Source organism: Centruroides vittatus, unplaced genomic scaffold (genome assembly GCF_030686945.1).
Source record: "Centruroides vittatus isolate TY-2023 unplaced genomic scaffold, ASM3068694v2 contig_397, whole genome shotgun sequence".
NCBI lineage: Eukaryota > Metazoa > Arthropoda > Arachnida > Scorpiones > Buthidae > Centruroides > Centruroides vittatus.
In genome coordinates, this window is record NW_027122212.1 from 1008586 (window position 1) to 1027774 (window position 19189).

Sequence of the window (19189 nt, forward strand, 5' to 3'; positions counted from 1 at the left end):
ACTCTTTGCTTATATAAAACTATTTCAAATATTCAAAACAACAGATTCTTAAGCGGAAATATATTTATTCTTTAACTTTTATTATAAATTTTTACAATCCGACACATACAATACTCAACTGCTTGTAAATCTTACTTACTACATAATAACTAAATTTATTATACAGTAACTTAATATACTTGTAACTTAGCATAAATGATGGATTTTCTTTGAGATTTATACGTTTAAATCTATAAAACAATTTATAAAATAGAAATTTATTATTTTTATATACTTTCGAGTCACTTAAAATTTTTAAAAAATGATTTCGTAGTTTGTTTATTTTAAGCGTGTTTTTATCGTTATTTTCAAATAAATAAGTTTAAAACCATACAAAATACAGAGTTAATTATTATTATTTGAACGTTTTATTATCTTGGCATTTTATATTTTTTTTTCTAATTGTTAAGTGCATTGACCTTAAACTATTTACTAAATATTTGTTATTTTGGAGTTTGCACTCTTCTAAACGCAACAATCAGTGCAATTTCTTCGTCAGTATTAAAACCAGAAAAACACTTAAACAATGTCACGAACAATAGGCTAAGTTTGAGCAATTATAAGTAGTTGCTAAGAGATGGCGCTAATTGTAGTATTGTATTTAGCGCCTGATATAAACAAAGCATTAGATGGTCGAGAATGTTTCTTTTTTTTCTTTATTCCTTTCGAATATCACAATTACTATTAATAGCAAATTGAATATTGAAAGCAAAATTTATCATCCATTGTAAACAGAAAACGTCGTTAATGTTCTTGTCTTCGTCACTTCCTTTTTATCTCCATCGAGACTAAACACGTCACCACGCGTCACGTCACTATAACAACTCGAGAATAAAAAAAAGAAGAAGAAGAAGAAGAAAGGGTTTAATGATTTAAATAAATTTAATTGCTTATAACTCATTATATGGTTTGTACTAGTTTAATACATTTCCATCTGGGAAGATAAAATCCTCCAGGACGATAAGAGAATTCAAATTTCCAGTTTGGTAATTAAACTTAGCGTCACGTAATTAACTAAAAACAAAACAAAAAAAATAATAATTCCTGGACAATGCAAAATACCTATCTAAAATTTGAATATTTTTTACTGTTTGGTAGGTTGGCCAGCGATTTCTGTAATAGTTTTACACGGAAGAGAGTACGAGTTATATTGTTTTTTTGTTTTTAAATGTTGGATATTCTTATAATTCCTTCATCTACACGAACGCCTTGAGGATTTAAAGCTTGTGACGTTTCGAAATTTGTCACAAAAATATTTGTTTTCTTTATAAATATGCGTGTTTTTTTTTTATCCTCAAAAAAGTCTCTTGAGATTCTTTCACGCCAAACTGGTATCGCTGTTAACTTTAATCTGCACAAATCTCACATCTGGTGTTTATGCTAGGTTTGATATTTTTTCTCTTCCCCCTTTGTGGGAAGTAGATAACTTTTTTTGCCTTTTAAAAAAATCATTAAACGACTTAACAGCGTACCTTTTGATACGGACGACGAGCGCTTTGAAAAAACGTCAACGATTATCGTCGATTTAATAAATTATTTATAATTAATTTTATGTATAAAAAAATAAAATAATCTTCGTTTTCTATATTTGAAAATTGTTTTAGATATTTATAGTTTTGTGACGTAAAGAGGTAGAGAAGAATACTTTTTGCCGGATGTAAGCTAAATGTGGAATGTGTTGTACGTGATAATTTCCCGAGGGTAAAATGGGAATAAACCGCAAAAAAAAATTAAATGAAAATCTCTTTAACACTGATTTTCTTGTTTTGTAAAAATCTGGAAAGTAAAAAGTGTTGACGAGTCGTTCTGTTGTTGCCTGCAGTCTTTACGCGAAATGTTTCAGAAATTTATGATTTTTAAGCGACAAAAAAACATTCTTTATAATAATAATAATAATAATAATAATAATAATAAACATGTCATATTGTGAGAAAATTCCTGAATACAGACACACACACTGATACACTTCTTTAATTTCTGTTTTGGTTACTATGCCTTGACTCTGGTCCGGCATAGTACACAGCCACCGGTGTTAACCGAGTATATCTCACTTAACCCAACATAATAATAATAATAATAGACGAATAAGTAAAATAAAAAAACAAATATATTTATAAAATATTATTTTAAATGCTTTAAGTTGTTATGATATTTTTAGAAGTATTCAAGAAAAACATTCCTTCGTAATTATTGGACTTCTACATTTTCCTTATTATATATAAACTCCTAATTTTCCTTTATCGATTGTAAATTTTTATTATAAATTTATGTAGCTTTAAATGTCTGAAAATAAATAAACAAAATCATTTTCTTTCTATAAATCATTCAAAGGTCAAACTTTTTACACTCGATATTTGGATTCATTCCCAAATTTCAGAGTTTATTTCAAGTTAACAAACGAAACAATTGTCTATAAAATAATACCCATTAATAATATTGCATACGTGAAAAAAATAATAATTAAATACATTTTTTAATATAATAGCTTTTATTTTGACGAATTTCTGTAGATAATTATCCATTCAGGAATTGACCAGGAAGTTTAAATACACCACGAAATGTCAAATATAGGAAAATAAACCAATGATTAACGACTCGAGATTTATCTACAAATGAGAAAGCAGATGCGAAAAACTTTTCCTGATGAAAGTTATTTACTTTCCTTAATGTTTAGAAGGATTTCTTATATATATATATATATATATATTTTTTTTTTTTTTTAATATTATCTGCTACAAGTGGTTAAAGACCCTCCTTTCGGTTAAACATATTTCAAAACTCATCAATCCAAATAAATTTTAAAATAACGTCAGCACTACTTGATGATTCCTTACTTTTTTCTTTCTTTATTTTACTTTACTTCCTCTTTTTTTTTTAAAGGAATTTTTAAAATAAACTTTCTAAAACTCCATTCCAAAGAAAATAAAGATTCGGCTTCAGTATATATACTAAAGAATTATATATTTTAACAGAAAGAATTAGAGTAAAAGTAGAGATCGAGTGATTTATAAGAGTAGTTTTGTTCTTGTAGACTTAAAAACGTTTCATGCAAATTTTTCTATTAAAAAAGGTCGAGATATTTGCATCAGGTCTATTAACAAGAAAAATTAAATAAAAACCTGGAAAATATATTATTTTAAGTGTTGAAATTTGTTAAGAAGTTTCGACACGTTTAAGGATCTCTCCTGTTTTTTAACACTAATTAAAATATAGTTATTATATTCTCTAGTGTAGTGTTTTAATAATTAGCACTTATTAAAGTAATTATACTAATTAAATGGAATTTTTAATATAGTTTACTGTAAAGAGAGTTAAGTTATCTGGACTTGAAAAAAAAAAATATATGAATTTTTAGTTCAAAGGGTCAATTGCTATGTTAATAGAAAAGATTCTGAAGATTGTATAATATGGATAAGCACGTCGTTAGATTTAATTTTAATTTCTTTCATTTTTTATGAGTATAAAAATATGAAAAAGCAATCGAAATTTAATTAAAAAGTATTAAATGTCAAGAAGAAAGTGGGCCTTTTCGAATTTTGTAATAAATTAACAATCGAGTGCTTTACTTCGAAGCAATATCAAAAATTTTGCAGACAAATTTACTTAAATGAGGGATATTTACATGTTAAGATTTGGATATTCTTCATTCTGGGAAGATTAATATTAATTATAATATTTATATACTTTACATTTGGCATAATTTACATTAATAGAAAATATAATTCTAATTAAAACTAATTATTGAAAAATAAAACCGTGAAATCTAACTAATAATGAATTCGTTAATCTGGAAAATTAATAACAAAAATTTAAAAAATAAATAGACAATTTTATTGGATAATTGCGGGATGATAAAAAAAATATGCTCACGAAGCACTGTACATAAATTGTGTAGGATTAGAGTTTATATCCACACCATAGTTTCATTATCTACAGTTACAAGCTCCGAGTTTTTGAGGTTAAGAAAAGCATTTCCTGGTTTATTCTTTCGCTCCACCAACCTGTTTTTGTTACTAAAATTACACAGGGATTTTATAGGTGGAATTTTAACATTTTAAGAATATTTTCTGCCGCTAATTTAAGTAATATTCCACAATTTTCACTGTAACAACCGATACAGTAATATCACTAGCGATATTGCTGATATACGAAACGAGATATTTTCGTAAACATAAAGTAAACAGATAAAGATATATTAATATATAATAAATAAGGTCTAAAGTATTTTTTTAATGATAAGACTTAGGTTTTTTTTTTAAATATGTATAATAACTATCTGCTAGAGTGTTCATATATATTCATTGAAATCTAATATGCAAACTGGTATTAAGTTTTGTTAGATAAACAATATTTTAAATATTTAATATACAGAAAATCGATAGAGGAATCATTAATTAAGCATCAACAAGTGAATATTTACACATCAATTTTTCATGAGACTCTATTTTCTAGAGAATTTTTTATTCGATCGAATGTGATAATGGTTATTTTAAGAGAGTAAAGATTTTCTTCCAATATCAAAATATATATATATATCAACAATTTTTCTATAGTGGAATAGAAAATTCAATCTGTTGCATCGGATAGTGCAACGTTATATGTGTTTGTAGCGAACATAAATGTACTAAATCCGAGCTTATTTCTACCAAGAAGAATTTTTTTACTATTATTATTATATTTTTAAAATCGAAAAAACTTAATATTTTTCAGTTTTCAGGCGGAGAAAGTATAAAATAAATTCGATTTTTATATATATTTTTTCGTTTTAAGATCCTATTTTTCTCGTAGATAATCATCTGTTTCTCCACGTGCTCTTCAAACATGTGGTCACTCTGTATAAAATCATACGTAAGACATTAAAATTATTCGTGTAAAAATGAATAATCGCGTGCAGCACGAATAGTCCTTGACACAATTAATTATTAAATTATTTAAAGGAGTAATTAAAAAAACAAATGACTATTATTACCGATAAGTAGCAGAAAAAACTCCCGTTTTAAATATATAATAATAAGAAAGAAAAATTAAGTGAATAATTACTGTAATAAGCTAAAATTTAATAATAATAAAAAGTGCCGGATAATTATTTACTTTTAGTAGCTCACTATTTAAATATTTTTTTATCTAATTTTTCCTTTTTTTATTTATGGAAATAACGTTTTATATGAGAAAAATATATAAATAAAGTTTCTATTTAATTACCTTAGAGATTCTTTACTTAAAATATATACATAAATAAATAAAAATAAAAAGATCCAATGTCTCATTATCTACAAAATAATGGGAAGAAGTAAAATATTTAGAAAATTGTAACTTGGATAATTTAACCAATTGTGCAATTTAACAACAGGCTCAATTGGTTTTCTATCCAATAAAAATACTCGTTTTAAATCTTTCTTGCACATAATTACAAACTAATTTCTTCTAATGCCATTTTACCACGTAATAAAAATATATTGAAAAGTATTTCGAAAGTAAAAATGGCATAAAAATTATTTTAAACTCAACTCCTCACTCCTTTCTAACAAATCTCCTCCGACTCGTCATAGGCCTATATATTTTGTTAGAAAATAATTATTAAATTCCTTTATAACTTATCTAACAGCTAAAGATTACAAATTAGAAATTCTCTTAGAAAATCTTCCTTTTAATTTAAACTTGGCAAACATTTATAATTTATAAATTAAAATTAAAGTGTCGCCATTATAAACTTGTAACTTATCTATCGTATATTTTTAATATTAGGAAAGTAGAAGAAATGTAAGATTAAAAATGGGACGATCTTATTTATTTAATAAATTTCTTATTTAGAAAACAGTTTTTAAATGTAGAATTGTTGTCGGAGTTCTTTTAAAACATTCTTTTCAATAGTTTAATAATGTCTCCATTATACTAATTCTGTGTAAAGTGGGTCAGTTATTAGTTTCGGCCTTGGAACAAATGTTTCTATCGAAGATATCGTTTCTTTTTTATGTCTTTATAAAATACCAAAGACTCATTTTGAAGTATTTATTAAAGATTAATTTATGTAAATCTTCTTACAATTTCAAATTTGTTTTCTTTTTTTATTATTATTTTACTTTCTCAGAACTTTAGTATGTTTATTCGGCTTTTTTCTGTTTTTTTCTCTTCATTTCCTATACTTTGACTTTCTAAAAATGGTAAATAATGTAAATTTTATTTTTTTTAGTATATAAAAAGTCGATAAAATTAATTTTTTTCTATATTTTCGAACGTTAATCCACTCAATTCTTCTTGATTAATGATGCGGAAAATAAGTGATACAAAAGTTTTATTTTAAGAACTCTTCAAAACAACTTTTATCAGCTGTTAATTTACTATTATTTTTTTAATATTTTTATTTAATAAAGAAAAAATAAATAAAGAATAAATATTTTCCAGCGAATTAAAATTCTATAAAAGTTATAAACTGAATAGAACATATTATATTACTACCGAGAAAAATGTAAACAATTTTTTAATATTAATTTAATTAAATGTTACAAATTAAAAAATAGTTTTTTTTAGAAAAAAAAGGAAAGGAAGCTTCGAGTGAAAGTGCTAAAATATTAGCTCGAAAGGAATGAATTTTGACAAACAAAATTCCTTCGCACTAAAAAAAAAAAAGGATTAAAAAAATGTAGTTTAAAAGTAAATAAAAACTTTCGATGCTTCTTCAGTGAAAAAGGTAAATTAAGGAGGAAGTTAATTAAATGCCAATTGATTAATTTGGTAGTTTAAAAGTTAAATTCTCGACAAAATAATTAGACATTCAGCTATTTATGAGGCAAGTATTACTAAGTCCTTATTAAAACTTCTTGATTTGTGTGGATAATTAGAGTTAGATATAAATAAATAAGCAATTAATGATTATAATAAACACGTGAAATCCTACCTTAAATCATCGGCGAGCTGATTTTTTTTCTAAATCATAAGTTTATATAACTATATAAATTTTTTTTTCTTGAATAATTTAGCATTATCGATACGACTCACAACAGCGAAAGTTTTTGAAGTGTTGTTGACAAGATTTTCTAAAATATTAGTCTAATAAAATCATCTAATCAGGTAGATAATATAAAATTTGAATTCATCTAAACTTCTTGTCATGTATTTTGAAAACTTTGCTAAATTTTTCTTTGATTTTTGCCTAGGAACTTTTTGGAATAAGATATTTTTAATTTAAATAAGAAGGTGAGAGATATATGTGCTACTTATGCGTATACACGCAACTACCGAATAGTGATAAAAGTCAGGATCGATCAATTAAATTTTATCTACTGGAGTAAATAATAAGAAAAAAATTGAGTAAATATTATGTATAAACTTTGCGGTTTTATAATTTTACAGGTAAAATTTCATTTTATAAAGGACTCCAATTTTTTCCAGGCTTTTCTTATGATTAGAAGGTGACTTAGATACGAAAGTATTGCTTCTTTACTTTAATCCATACGCCTCTTAACATTCTTAATAATTAAATATAACGTATACATGTTTATGCAGCTGCAAACGTATTAGATTATTACTTTTATTATTTGCTTTTCTACATTAAAACTTAGTACAAAACTCGATCACGATTCTAGTTAATTCGTTTCATCTATAACTGCTAATTAAATTTATAAATTATTTTAATTGTAACATTTTTATAAGAAGAAAAATATTTACTTTTAAATATTCCTGATCGATAATAATCTAATTTATATATTAATATATTAACGAGTTTGTTATTGTTGTCTTAAATTACATTTAACTAATTTAGTTAACTTATGTTACAAAATGTTACTTATGAATCAAAACTGGATTTCTGAATAGAATTTTTTCCTGTTTTTTTTTTCCTTTTTCACATCGCTCAATCAATTTCTAGAGGAAAAAAACCGCCTTCTAAATATATATATATATATCTGACCTTAGTATTGTTGTAATAATTAGGTTAATAGTATACATTACACATTCAGGTTAAAGATTTATTACCGTACATTTCCGCCCGAGTTGAATTTGTATCAAGATTTAAAATTCGTTTAATTTTTTTTAATAATTTTTTCCTCAAAAAAAGTAAATTACCTTTAATAAACTCGGAAACAGAAATTTATTATAATTTTATATTTTAAAAAATGACATAAAATACTCAAAAATTTAGTCAGAAGAATAAATGTCACTTTACCGTAAATTATTTGTTTTCTTTAAGTCATTACAAAAGGAGTTAAATGTAAAAAAAAATAGAAAAGAAGTTTAATCGCCTGTGTTTTTTAGTTTGAGGTAAAGGTAAGTAGAATGTTTTTCTTCGTTCTAAAATAGATCCTTACCTTTTTGTAAACAAAGTAAAGGAAGAAAAAGAAGAAGAAATTTGAAAGTCTCTTGTCGAAATCTCTTAATTGCTCGATTCGGCATTGTGTAGTTTTAACTTGAACAAATCTAACGTCAGTCACTTTGGCAAAAATCCACCGTGATGTCGGATGACAATTTCAGTCTTTTCGGTCTTTGCCAGATTATAGAAGTTGTCTGCATTTACTGGATATTTAAACACTACGTAAAACATTGTTATATAAGTTGAAAAATAAAAGCGAATAAATTCAAAATATTGCAATTATTTTAACTATTCATTAATTTCTTCTCGGAATTTCGTTTAAACGATTTTTTCTATAATTAATTTAAGGTACAGTACAATATACTTTTTCGTGTACGTATTTAAATGTAAGAAGTGGAATTTCGAACTTGGAAGATATTTGGATGTCAAATATAATCATTTATCTTTATTATTGTGGTGCATTCTAGCTTTAAATTTGGATTTTAATGTTTAATTCATTTTATGATAAGATTTTTCCGAGTGTATTACATTTAAGTTAGTCGAAAGAAGAGTTTTCTTACGAGATCGATATGACAGTTTCAATCGTGAAAAATTTAGAATTACCCCAATAAAGTCGTACCGGAGTTAATTTATTATAATAAGAATTTCCGATTTTCCAAATACAATTTCCTACAGTTAAAGCCGTAAAAAAATGTATCGGCGTAGAACGACTCGTACAAATTTCAGAAACAAATCTTATATTTCCAGAAAAATATATTAATATTTTATAATTAATTTTATAATCTCATATTTAAATAAAATGTAGAATTTTAATATATTACGATGTTCGGTAAGTCGTAGATTACTATTATAAAGTCCACCTCACGTAAGAGTAGGAACGAAAAAAATATAGAGAATTTTGTATTTCAATTTCTATAATAAACACGATATTATTCGAGCCAATTTATTTTATAATTCCCAATTTGCAAGTTAATTAAGTTTTCTCTAAAGGCATCCATTATAACTTGACGAACAATACGTTAATAAAATTTTAATTTGTCTTTTGTAGAATCGCATCGTTAATAGTCGCAAATTATTCGCTCGATGCTTATTCGACTGTTTTATTATTAATATATATATAACAAATGCTCGTTTCGTTCTCTTGCCATTAAACTGTATTATTTAATAACCGAACGAATTTTATGCAAAAGAAAGTCGGAAGCCAATTCCTTCCTTCGTCTTTCTCTCCTTGTAACATATTGAATCAATGTGTTACACACCATTTCCACGCTTACGTAAGCCTGTTTTTAAGCTGTTTCTACTTTAAAGATGCAAAGACAGATAAACCGAATAAGTATCTTTTGTATTGATCTAAAAAACACAACAAAAAAATTATAATTTCGATCCTTTCAAAATTGCAGCAATACTCTCTTAAATTCTAAAATATTTGATCTTTAAATATCTTCTCCATCTTAAACTTTTATAGCAAAAAATCCTTTTAAGATGACCATAAAAGTTTTGGCTCTCTCATCGTCGCTGACTTAACCTTTTATTGATCTATTGAGACTTTTGTACAAGTGTTTCATATATATGTAATACGTTTTTTAAAACGTTGTTGAATATAAAACAAAACTGATTTAGTTATTATGTAAACAATTTATTGCCGGGTACCTTTTTATACTTTTCTTATTAATTTTTTTTATATAGATTATATAAAAATTCGATTAAACTGTTCCGGACATGTCTTCCATTTTACAGTAAACGCTTTTTGTGATTGACTTTAAAATAGCTTCGTATCTATGTTATATAATAAACTTAATAAAATACTTATTGATTTTTCTTGAAAGGAGGAAAGATTTAACCCACGACTCATAAATATAAAGATTTTTTTTATATACATTATCTACATAACTTGTGTTTGTGTCTATACCAAAACATTAACCTTATAACCTCCTTCAATCTAAATATAACTGTATAACTTTTTTTTAAAATTAGCCAATGATTTTAAAGCTGATTATAATTTATTTCGAATTATCGCATTTCTCCCCGAAGGCATCTCACTCGCGTGCGAGATTCTAAATTAGTAGACCGCGATCTACGGGTCACGAACCACATTAATATTGGGGCAATAAGTCGTCCTTTCAATACGCTAAACTGAAAACGTACACTATATATCCTACAGGCCTACGTCGGCGGGGCCAAAATTCGACTTTATATACTTAAAGTCTCGAAAAATTGAATAGTTAGTGCCTCTAAAAGAAGATTTCTACGTGTATTTATAGTAAAAGTTATGCTTTTATCCGTGTTTAATAAAAAAAATATATATATGAAGACTTTTAAAAGTAAAATACTTTTTTTGCGGATAATCTTTAAAGCATTGTATAAATAAAGTAACAAATAAAATACAGTATATCCGGTATCTTCAACACGATAATATACATAAAGGTAAATATAATCTGATATCAATAAACTTTTAGAAGTATCTTATGTTCTTTATATTCGTTAAAAAAAACCTTTTAGAAAAATCTGAAATGTAATCTTACATGAAGCGAATAAATTATTTTCTTTATACTAAAAATAACTTTCTTAAAAAAAATAATAAATAACAAATAACAAAGTTGCCATTTAAAGTTATAAGTTATTAATATTTGAATAAAACAAATAGATAAAAAAAAATAAAATAAATGTAAAAATTGTTAAAGTTAGAGAATTGTTTTAATTTGTTTTACAAGTAGTTAAAGATGTCGACAAGATTTTGAATTTTAGTTCATAATTCAGTAAGTTCGAAGCGATAAATATTTACGTTACAAATTAGTTATATATTTATCGCTATGATAAATGTTTATTTTATTTAATTCAATATTTGCTCAAAGAATTATCTCGAAGATAATTTAAATACTTTAGGATATTAAAATGGTCGTTAAGTATCGATAGAAAGAAGTGGAGTCCGAGTTCGAATCCGCCAGCAGAAAAATTCAAACTTTCCTTTGTGATTTACGTTGGTGACGACAATTATGACGAATTTATTACGGAAAGGTTAGAAAATGATGACGTATAACCGAGTCTAGATTTACAGCCGGCCGAGTAATTAGTAGGTGTCGAAAGTCGCCACTTAAGACGACTCTAGGACAAAGTTAAGAGTTAAATGAGGAGATGTGACCGTCATTTGTATCAAGGCCTGTTACGTCCCCGTTATTGTTACGCGTAAATGTAATTTTATTACTTAGAAAGGCTTTAACGATGCGCCATAATTCTGTTCCATAATGGAAGCACTCCGAGAAAGAGTAACGTAAAGAAGGTACCATAATTATATTTCTTGGAGGACGATGAGAGAAGAATATTATGCAGATAGGCAGTATAACTTTATATCTTATCTGAACTTTACTAAAGGTGTGTAAACTGTGGAGGGAGATCCTATAATTTACTAAGTAACATAATACCGCGACACGTATTACGAAGGAAGTGACACTATTTTATTATTCAGAAAAGATTAGAAAAGTACCATTAGACGAGATTAAGTTGTGACGAGAAAAAAAAACAAATAATAATAATAACTTTATATTTTAAGAGAAAAAACAGGATTTACGAAACGAGATATAATTTTATTCACTAAAAACAGATAGGAGAAGGCGAGTGGAAAAGATGACAAATTTATTCTTTACACAAATGCGATTTAAACTATTTGTCACTATCCAAAAACCACAAAAAATAAGCCAACAATTTTATGGTTGGAGTAACGCGATACGAAAGTAACGCTCCCGTATCGGAGTAACGTTACGTAAATAACAGGAGTAGTCGATAAACGTTAACAATTTTACGGAAAACGAATTTTTAGAACGAAAAAGGATAATTAATAAAGTCGGAGGCGTGATAAAAGAAAATAATTCCAGATAAAATAGGGTAAAAATGACAAGACGTGAGGTCTATTTACATGGAGATGAGTTACGAGCGGAATCCTATTATCCGTTTGGTATAGATTGGCAATATACAAACGTGACGTTATCGACGATCATCGACGAGCTCGACACAATTTCAGAAATGCGATGTTGACCGATTCTAACCCACCCAACGGTAACGTCTGCAGTTACATATTTTATACCTCGATACATTATTTTTATCCACGTAATAATTTGGCGTCTGGCGTGGATCGCGCGCGTTTGCGTGCAACGTTTTTTAAAAATAAATAAATAAAAAAAACCTACAGGATGCAAATATCGCGTCGACGTAACGTACTGTACGTGTCACGTTGCTAGGTAACGAGAGTGCGTAATTAGAATAATTCCGAAGAGAATCCCGACAAACAGTGAGGATTTGTAGGGCTTGACGGTCCTTCGTATTCAGATAAAAACCTCCCGAAACTGGTCTTTCGGCGGGCGAAGTAGAGAATCCTCCCAAACGTCGTCCAATCTGGTTACGCGATCCGACAGGTGTCGAGGCACGTGACCTCTGACGTATCGAAGACGGAATCAGCCCGTCCCAGCTTCAAGCTCTAGACTCAGTCGGTAGGACGCTCGGAAGCGGAACAGAGTGGTATAAAAGTTTACCATCGGCGCGCACTCCTGCCCGACGTCCCTGCGCCGCCATATTGGTACGTCCCGTTTTTAACTGGATGAAGTGGAGTCTGATAGCGCGAGCTTCCTTCTGCGGTGGACGTTCGCGAGGCAATGACGAAATTTGGCAACCGGAGGAGGACGAAGAGTCGAGTGGTCGACGAATCGCGCCGATTCCGAGTGTGAGACGACCTTGCACCCCCTTCGACTTCGACTGGACCGTCCGAAAGCGGATCGCATCGGGCACAGCTGATCGTACCGCGCTGGAATCGACACGCGTGCTGCCACCAGCGGTTTGCTAGATCCTAAAACTTAAAAGTCGTGTCAAAGACTGTGTAATGGAAAAGTGGGCAGTCGGAAGGCTTTTTTACGGATGCCAACGACCGTGAAGAGAAGCAATTCGCAGCTTTACCACGCTCAAAAATCTCCCATGAAGTCGTCCCGAGATTGGATCGTGTTGCTGCAGACTCTCTTCGTTTGTTTAGGTAAGATACTCTTTTCCCACTTGCCGAACATTTCTTTAATACTACACCGTAACCAACTTTTATTACTTGGCGCATTTGCGCGCGCGTTACGATGGGAGTAACTATTAAGATACACTGTATAGGGAAAATGTAGTAAGTGGTCTGGCGTGACGTTACGAGTACCTTGCTACAATGGGAAGAGGTTCGTGCATAACGCAAATAATCGCGTGTAACACGGAATAAGGTTGATTTACCTTTCCGAAAAGTTTAAAACGGAGTGAAATATCATTGTCGTTTCCGACTTATCGTAACGACTCGAGCGTTAACTCGGACGCACCACTTATCGTCGACTTATCAATTGACCTCGAGTTATTTCCATTCTGGACCTTTCCCGATCTCCGTTAAGTGGCGTAACGCATTAAAAACCTCCCAAAAAATGTCGGTATCCGGTTCCGGTAGGAGGTCGCGACCTTTGTGGGATGGAGGAAGTGGAAGCAAATCTTCCGAACCGAAGGTTGCCTAAATTTGTCTGCGGTGCTGAAGGTAACGTGGCCCGTCTCGGTGTAATGCTCCCATTTAAAAACGCTTCGACCGAGAGAAGTATTTAGCCCGTGCCAGTGTAAAAAAGTAGCAAAATCATTACGGCCCGAAAACCAGTTAGTAGACCACAAACTTTACATTCGTCTCTCGTAGGAATTTTTCAATCTAACCGATAGAGAAGGGAAAACGCTTTCGGAATGACAAACTTTCCACCGGATTACCCTGTAACCTTTCTGCTATTTTTTCTCTTCCCTACGTTGTGACGCGTGACGATAAGTTACGTATGCGGCCATTTTTTTTTAAATATAATTTCAGTCACTCGAAGATAGAATTCGATATTTTAGGACCGACCGACGACGTTCGGTGTATAGATCATCTCGCCGAGGAACCAGTCGGTCCTGTTTCTCCTAGATATAATCTATCATCGAAATTTTAGCATAAACTGTACGCGTACAGAATAAATGTTCGTAATTGGAATCGCGCCTGATCCGGTAAAGTTACGTGTCCTAAGCGTAACGCATTTGCAACATTAACGCGTACATAGTTGCGAGAATAACATCGTAACCGAATGGCCTCGTTCGTACGGGACGTGGAAGATTAATACGCGATTTAAATTCGTTCATTTGATTTCTGGTGTTTAATTATTGGAGTCGTTAAGCGGAAGGAAGTGTTACGTTATCTCTACAGATTCCTTTTAAAGGAGGAATTTTTTTATCATCATATTCGCAATTTAAATAATTAGCTTTTCATCTTTGGATGAAAGTCGATTCGGCCATAAGCCGTGTGACGAAAACTCGTGTTTTTTTCTTCTTCTTGACTTTCCTTTCGTTCAACGAGTAAATTGCAGGCCTACTCCAATGTGGAACATGTTTAACGAGATACAAAATGACTTTTCCGACATAACGACGTTTAATTTGCTTATATTCTCCAAGAATTTAATGTCCTTACATTATTGTTATCGCATTTAAATTGCTCGCTTACGTTTCGGTCGTTCTCGTTTCGGATTGGTCGATTTCGAATCCTTTTTTTTAAAAAAACCGACCAATCCCGAAATAAAATCAGTTTAAATGCCCGAAATTTGTCTTTCGCGCGAGTATCGTTTCACTTTCGAAGACCCCATTCTAAAAACAAACAAATATATATATTTTAAAAAAATGGTATTCTTTTAATGGAGTCGACCTTGAAAACAATACTCTTTCATTATTGATAGTTAATAAAATTAAACAGTTACATATATATATAACGAGGATTCTATTTAAGGAAGAGATGGTAGGAGAATGAGACGACAGGGGGGTGAAATTTTGGAGGTCGTCGATCAAAAATCGGACGTTGGACGACCCATCCAAAATATCCAAGATGGAAGCTAACGATGCCGAGTTATGGCTGACGTGCACTACGTGGTTATTGGCAGGATGTTATTGGTGACGAGTGTTTCGACTAAGTGTTACGTGCATTGTGTATCTGCCTACTGATAGAAAATATGAATCCGTATCAATCAACTAAACGAGTATTATTACATTGCCTGTTTTTTCTCTTCTCTTCTTCCACTCTTTTTGATTTATTCTTCAAAAAAAACCTCCCAATATCTGATCATTTATAAGTTTTTGTTGTGTGGTGATTCTCAAATAAGGCAATAAATTTAACTAGAAAATTGGTTTTGTTTTTTAAACTTTTCATATTTTATTATTATTTTTTTTTTCTGAATATCAATCAAACTTTAAGCCTTAATTCGAAACTCGATTAATTTAATTTATAAACAAATTGGGTTTTCGTTTTAATTTGGTTCACACTTTGGAAATTAATTTCTGCACTTCCAACAAAGTTCGTTCCACCAAAAACTGAACAGTCTAACGAGTAGAAGAGCTCTTAAAATTAATTTTTAATCATTTTTTTGGGGTGTTTGTCGGTTTTGTAATGGTTTTTATTTTTTCCCGAAGACGTCGATTAATTAGTACAGTTGGGGCCTTTATTAACAAACTTCTTTTTATTCGAGTGAATGCCTTCTTTGTTGCGTTTGTGTACGTTAATCTGGAATTTACATCAAGAAGTAATTCGACTCGATCGTGTTTCATCATAATTTCCTTAATTATTATATGTTTTAGAAGCTGGAAATTGAAAAAATGGATGGAAATTTCAGTTTCGAATCGCCTTTCTACAGCTTGAAAAATAATTTATAAGGAAAGAACTATAAAAAATGACTTCAAAAGAACTTTTTAAATGTAAAATATTGGCAGGAAACGTTTTTATTTATTTATTTCTCGATAAATGTAGAGAAATTATTATCTTTTTTTGTTGTTAACTTCCCCAAAAGCAACAGGGAATATCATAAATTTTTAAAAATAAATATATCTTATACAAAATTCATTTTATATTGAAAACTGTCAAGTTTTACAAATATAAAATTTTCAAACTATAATTTCTTATTTTTTTAAGCCTTATTCTCTTGAGGTTTATCTTCGAGTTTACGTATAATTTTTATTATTATTATTATTATTAAAATAATAATTTAAATTCGATTCTTTAACTGTTAACTCTACTTAAACGCAATAAAATAAATATAATAAATAACTTCTATATACTTTTGTAATTAACTTTTTTTACAGCTTAATCACGTGGATTTACACTCATTTACCACATGTTAAATAGTAAAGAAAATTACTAATTTACTATATGATTTTGATTTAAAAAATTAGCTTAAATTTTTAAGTTTCTCTTTATAAAGTCGAAGAAATTATATGAAATTTCCCAAAGGGATTAATTATTTTTTAACGTCAAATTTTAATCAAATCTTCATAAATGCGTAAATATTTTTACGAGTTATGTAAAGAGGATGGCAAAAATACAAGGGAAAAACTCGGAGGGAATCATAACGATTAATTATAACGAATTATTAATAGGAAGTATTTATCAAAAACGATTTAGCTAGTGTTTTTCCTTCCTATAGACAAGTGGTATAGACGTGGCAACTTTCTTGTAGTTATTCGTCACGACACACATCGATTTTTTATTACATAAAGTATTGAAGCTAGATACTGCTACAGAAGAATATTTATGTGCCTTTTCTGTACAGAAACAAACCAATGTAATTGTAAATAACAAAAAACAAAGATAACTTTTTACATCCTGCAATCGAGGAAACAAAAAAACACATTTAGTCTGCGGTTCTAATCTCCTTTTCTTAATTGAAGTAACATCTTAATAAAGGGTGAATTGTACAGATTGTGTTTAACTGGACGTAACTAAAATACTGTAAACAACGTTATAAAAAAATAAGTTATGAAATTTCGAGGTTTTTTTCTTCTACTGGATTCATTAAAAACATTCGCCGTTACGTAAAGTTCTCCGATGTTAAAATTTTGTGACAATTTGTAGCAAATTCTGTTACAAAATTTCTCTAAAGTAAATGTATTGTTTAGAATTTATAATTTCATTTATTTTCGATACATAGTTTAGAAACCGCATCTGAATCACGCTTAAAAATGAGTCTGAGAATGCTTTTATAAACAGGATTCAATAGAAAATTCGATGGTAGTAAGAGTTAAATACGAGAGAACAAAGGTTTATTCACAGGAAATTTTTTACACGTGATTCAAAAATGTAACAATATTAATAATGTAATTGGGAGTATTTACACGAGGATAAAGTATAATTCTTATTAAATATGTTCGAATATATAACATTTTATCGGCGGTCATTTATGCGTTACTCTTCAAGGACGACATACGCACGAAGGTCGTTACAAAACTACTTCATTTACATACGAAAAATGAGACTAATTTGACGAAGTTCGATTTTACGACCCTCGTCTAGCTTTTGTCCGCCTACCATTTTTATAGATGGGTTATAAAATTATGGCTACCGAACCGCACGTAGCTACGTGTAACCGTGGGCGTGTGGTTCTGATGCGTGACCACGTGGTCTGCGAAACCGAATCCTTTCTACCGCGCTTACGTTACGTGTCTCCATTAGTCACGTGTTCGACAGATAGGTATCATATATCAAGCGAGGATTGCTTTATAAGAGATTATCTAAGTAACGTATGACCTAAATAGAACCTATTGTATGAAGCGAGGGAGACGTTAGACATTTTGTGTCGATATTAACGAAGAATAAACGACTGTGCAATCAAATTTGTAGCTATATTTATTAGTGCTTGGCTTCTAATTGAGGAGATGCTCCTACTGGTATTAATTTAGTAGTCAGAGTGGATAAAAAGTGAAGGGTGTGGCGACTAAAACAATAAGTTCGTTGATAAATTTAGGGAGTGACGCGTCGGGAAGAAAATTTACTGTAAAAATAGGCTAATGAAGGTGAACTTGGATAATTTGGGATGGTTTATACGCGTATATAAATCTCGTTTATCCAAATTTAATACGGGAAAAAGCTGTTGATAACTGGAAAAGTATCTCTCACTCGACACCTCTTTTCAAAATTAAATCTGGAAAAGCTCGTTTATAATTTAATTCCATCTTCACTTCCTAACATTATGAGAACTTTAGAGCCTTTCAGAAAAAACCTAGAAATGTTTCCTAGAATGTTCCTGTAATATTTATCCGGGGGAAAAAGAAAGGAATTTTCTCTCGAGAAGGAAAATAATAGAAATTTTCGATATGTGTTTTTTATTCTGGTAATTTTTATTTGTCATATTCCTTAATATCGCAACTAAAATCGGTAGAAAATATCTGTAGGCCATCATCTGCATAGCTGAATTTGCAGAAAATTGTCAATGAATTTTGTGCATATTCATCAAACATCGTAACGTAAACACATGCCCTACATTCTTCTGGTTCGAATTTTGTGTAGTTGTAATGCGTAATTTATAATCTGTAGTTTTGTCTTGCTTTGGAAGAGCACAAAATTCTTTTCATTTTCGAACCAAATCAGTAAAGTCTGGAACGAGACAGGACAGAATCTCGACTCAAAAGTTCAAAGGAAGAATCAAGAATCGAAAAATCGTGCTTCAGAAACGTGTTTCTCTCATAGAAGATAGGACATAAAAGTACCTGGCTTTAACGACTCTATAGAAAATGATCCCCAACGTTAGACAAAACGTGACAAACATCAATCAATGAGAGAAATTCGGCAGATTTTTTTCTAAGTCGAAAGGTAATGTTAATTAAACTAATTAAAGTCGAGAAGGTATTTGTCGGGCGTGTTGACAATACTCACGTTTAACTGTTTGGAGAAGTGGCACACGATTATACGACACGTGCATCAGTCAATAGAAGAAAATAGATTGCATCTGGCCGGATCAATAAAAATCTCGATCGAGAAAGAACGTGCCTCCCACCTATATCATCAACCAGTAGACT

At 29.8% G+C, this 19189-nt stretch overlaps 1 protein-coding gene across 1 annotated transcript in view; it reads left to right on the top strand.

Annotated features, from left to right (window-relative positions):
- The first annotated feature begins 12747 nt into the window (after positions 1-12747).
- LOC136976164 (activin receptor type-2B-like) overlaps positions 12748-19189 on the top strand; it is a 52367-nt gene continuing 45925 nt past the window's right edge. Inside the window, exon 1 of the mRNA XM_067271383.1 lies at positions 12748-13358. Within this exon, the coding sequence (XP_067127484.1) occupies positions 13247-13358 (112 nt within the window). The 5' untranslated portion in view covers positions 12748-13246. The remainder of the gene's footprint in view (positions 13359-19189) is intronic.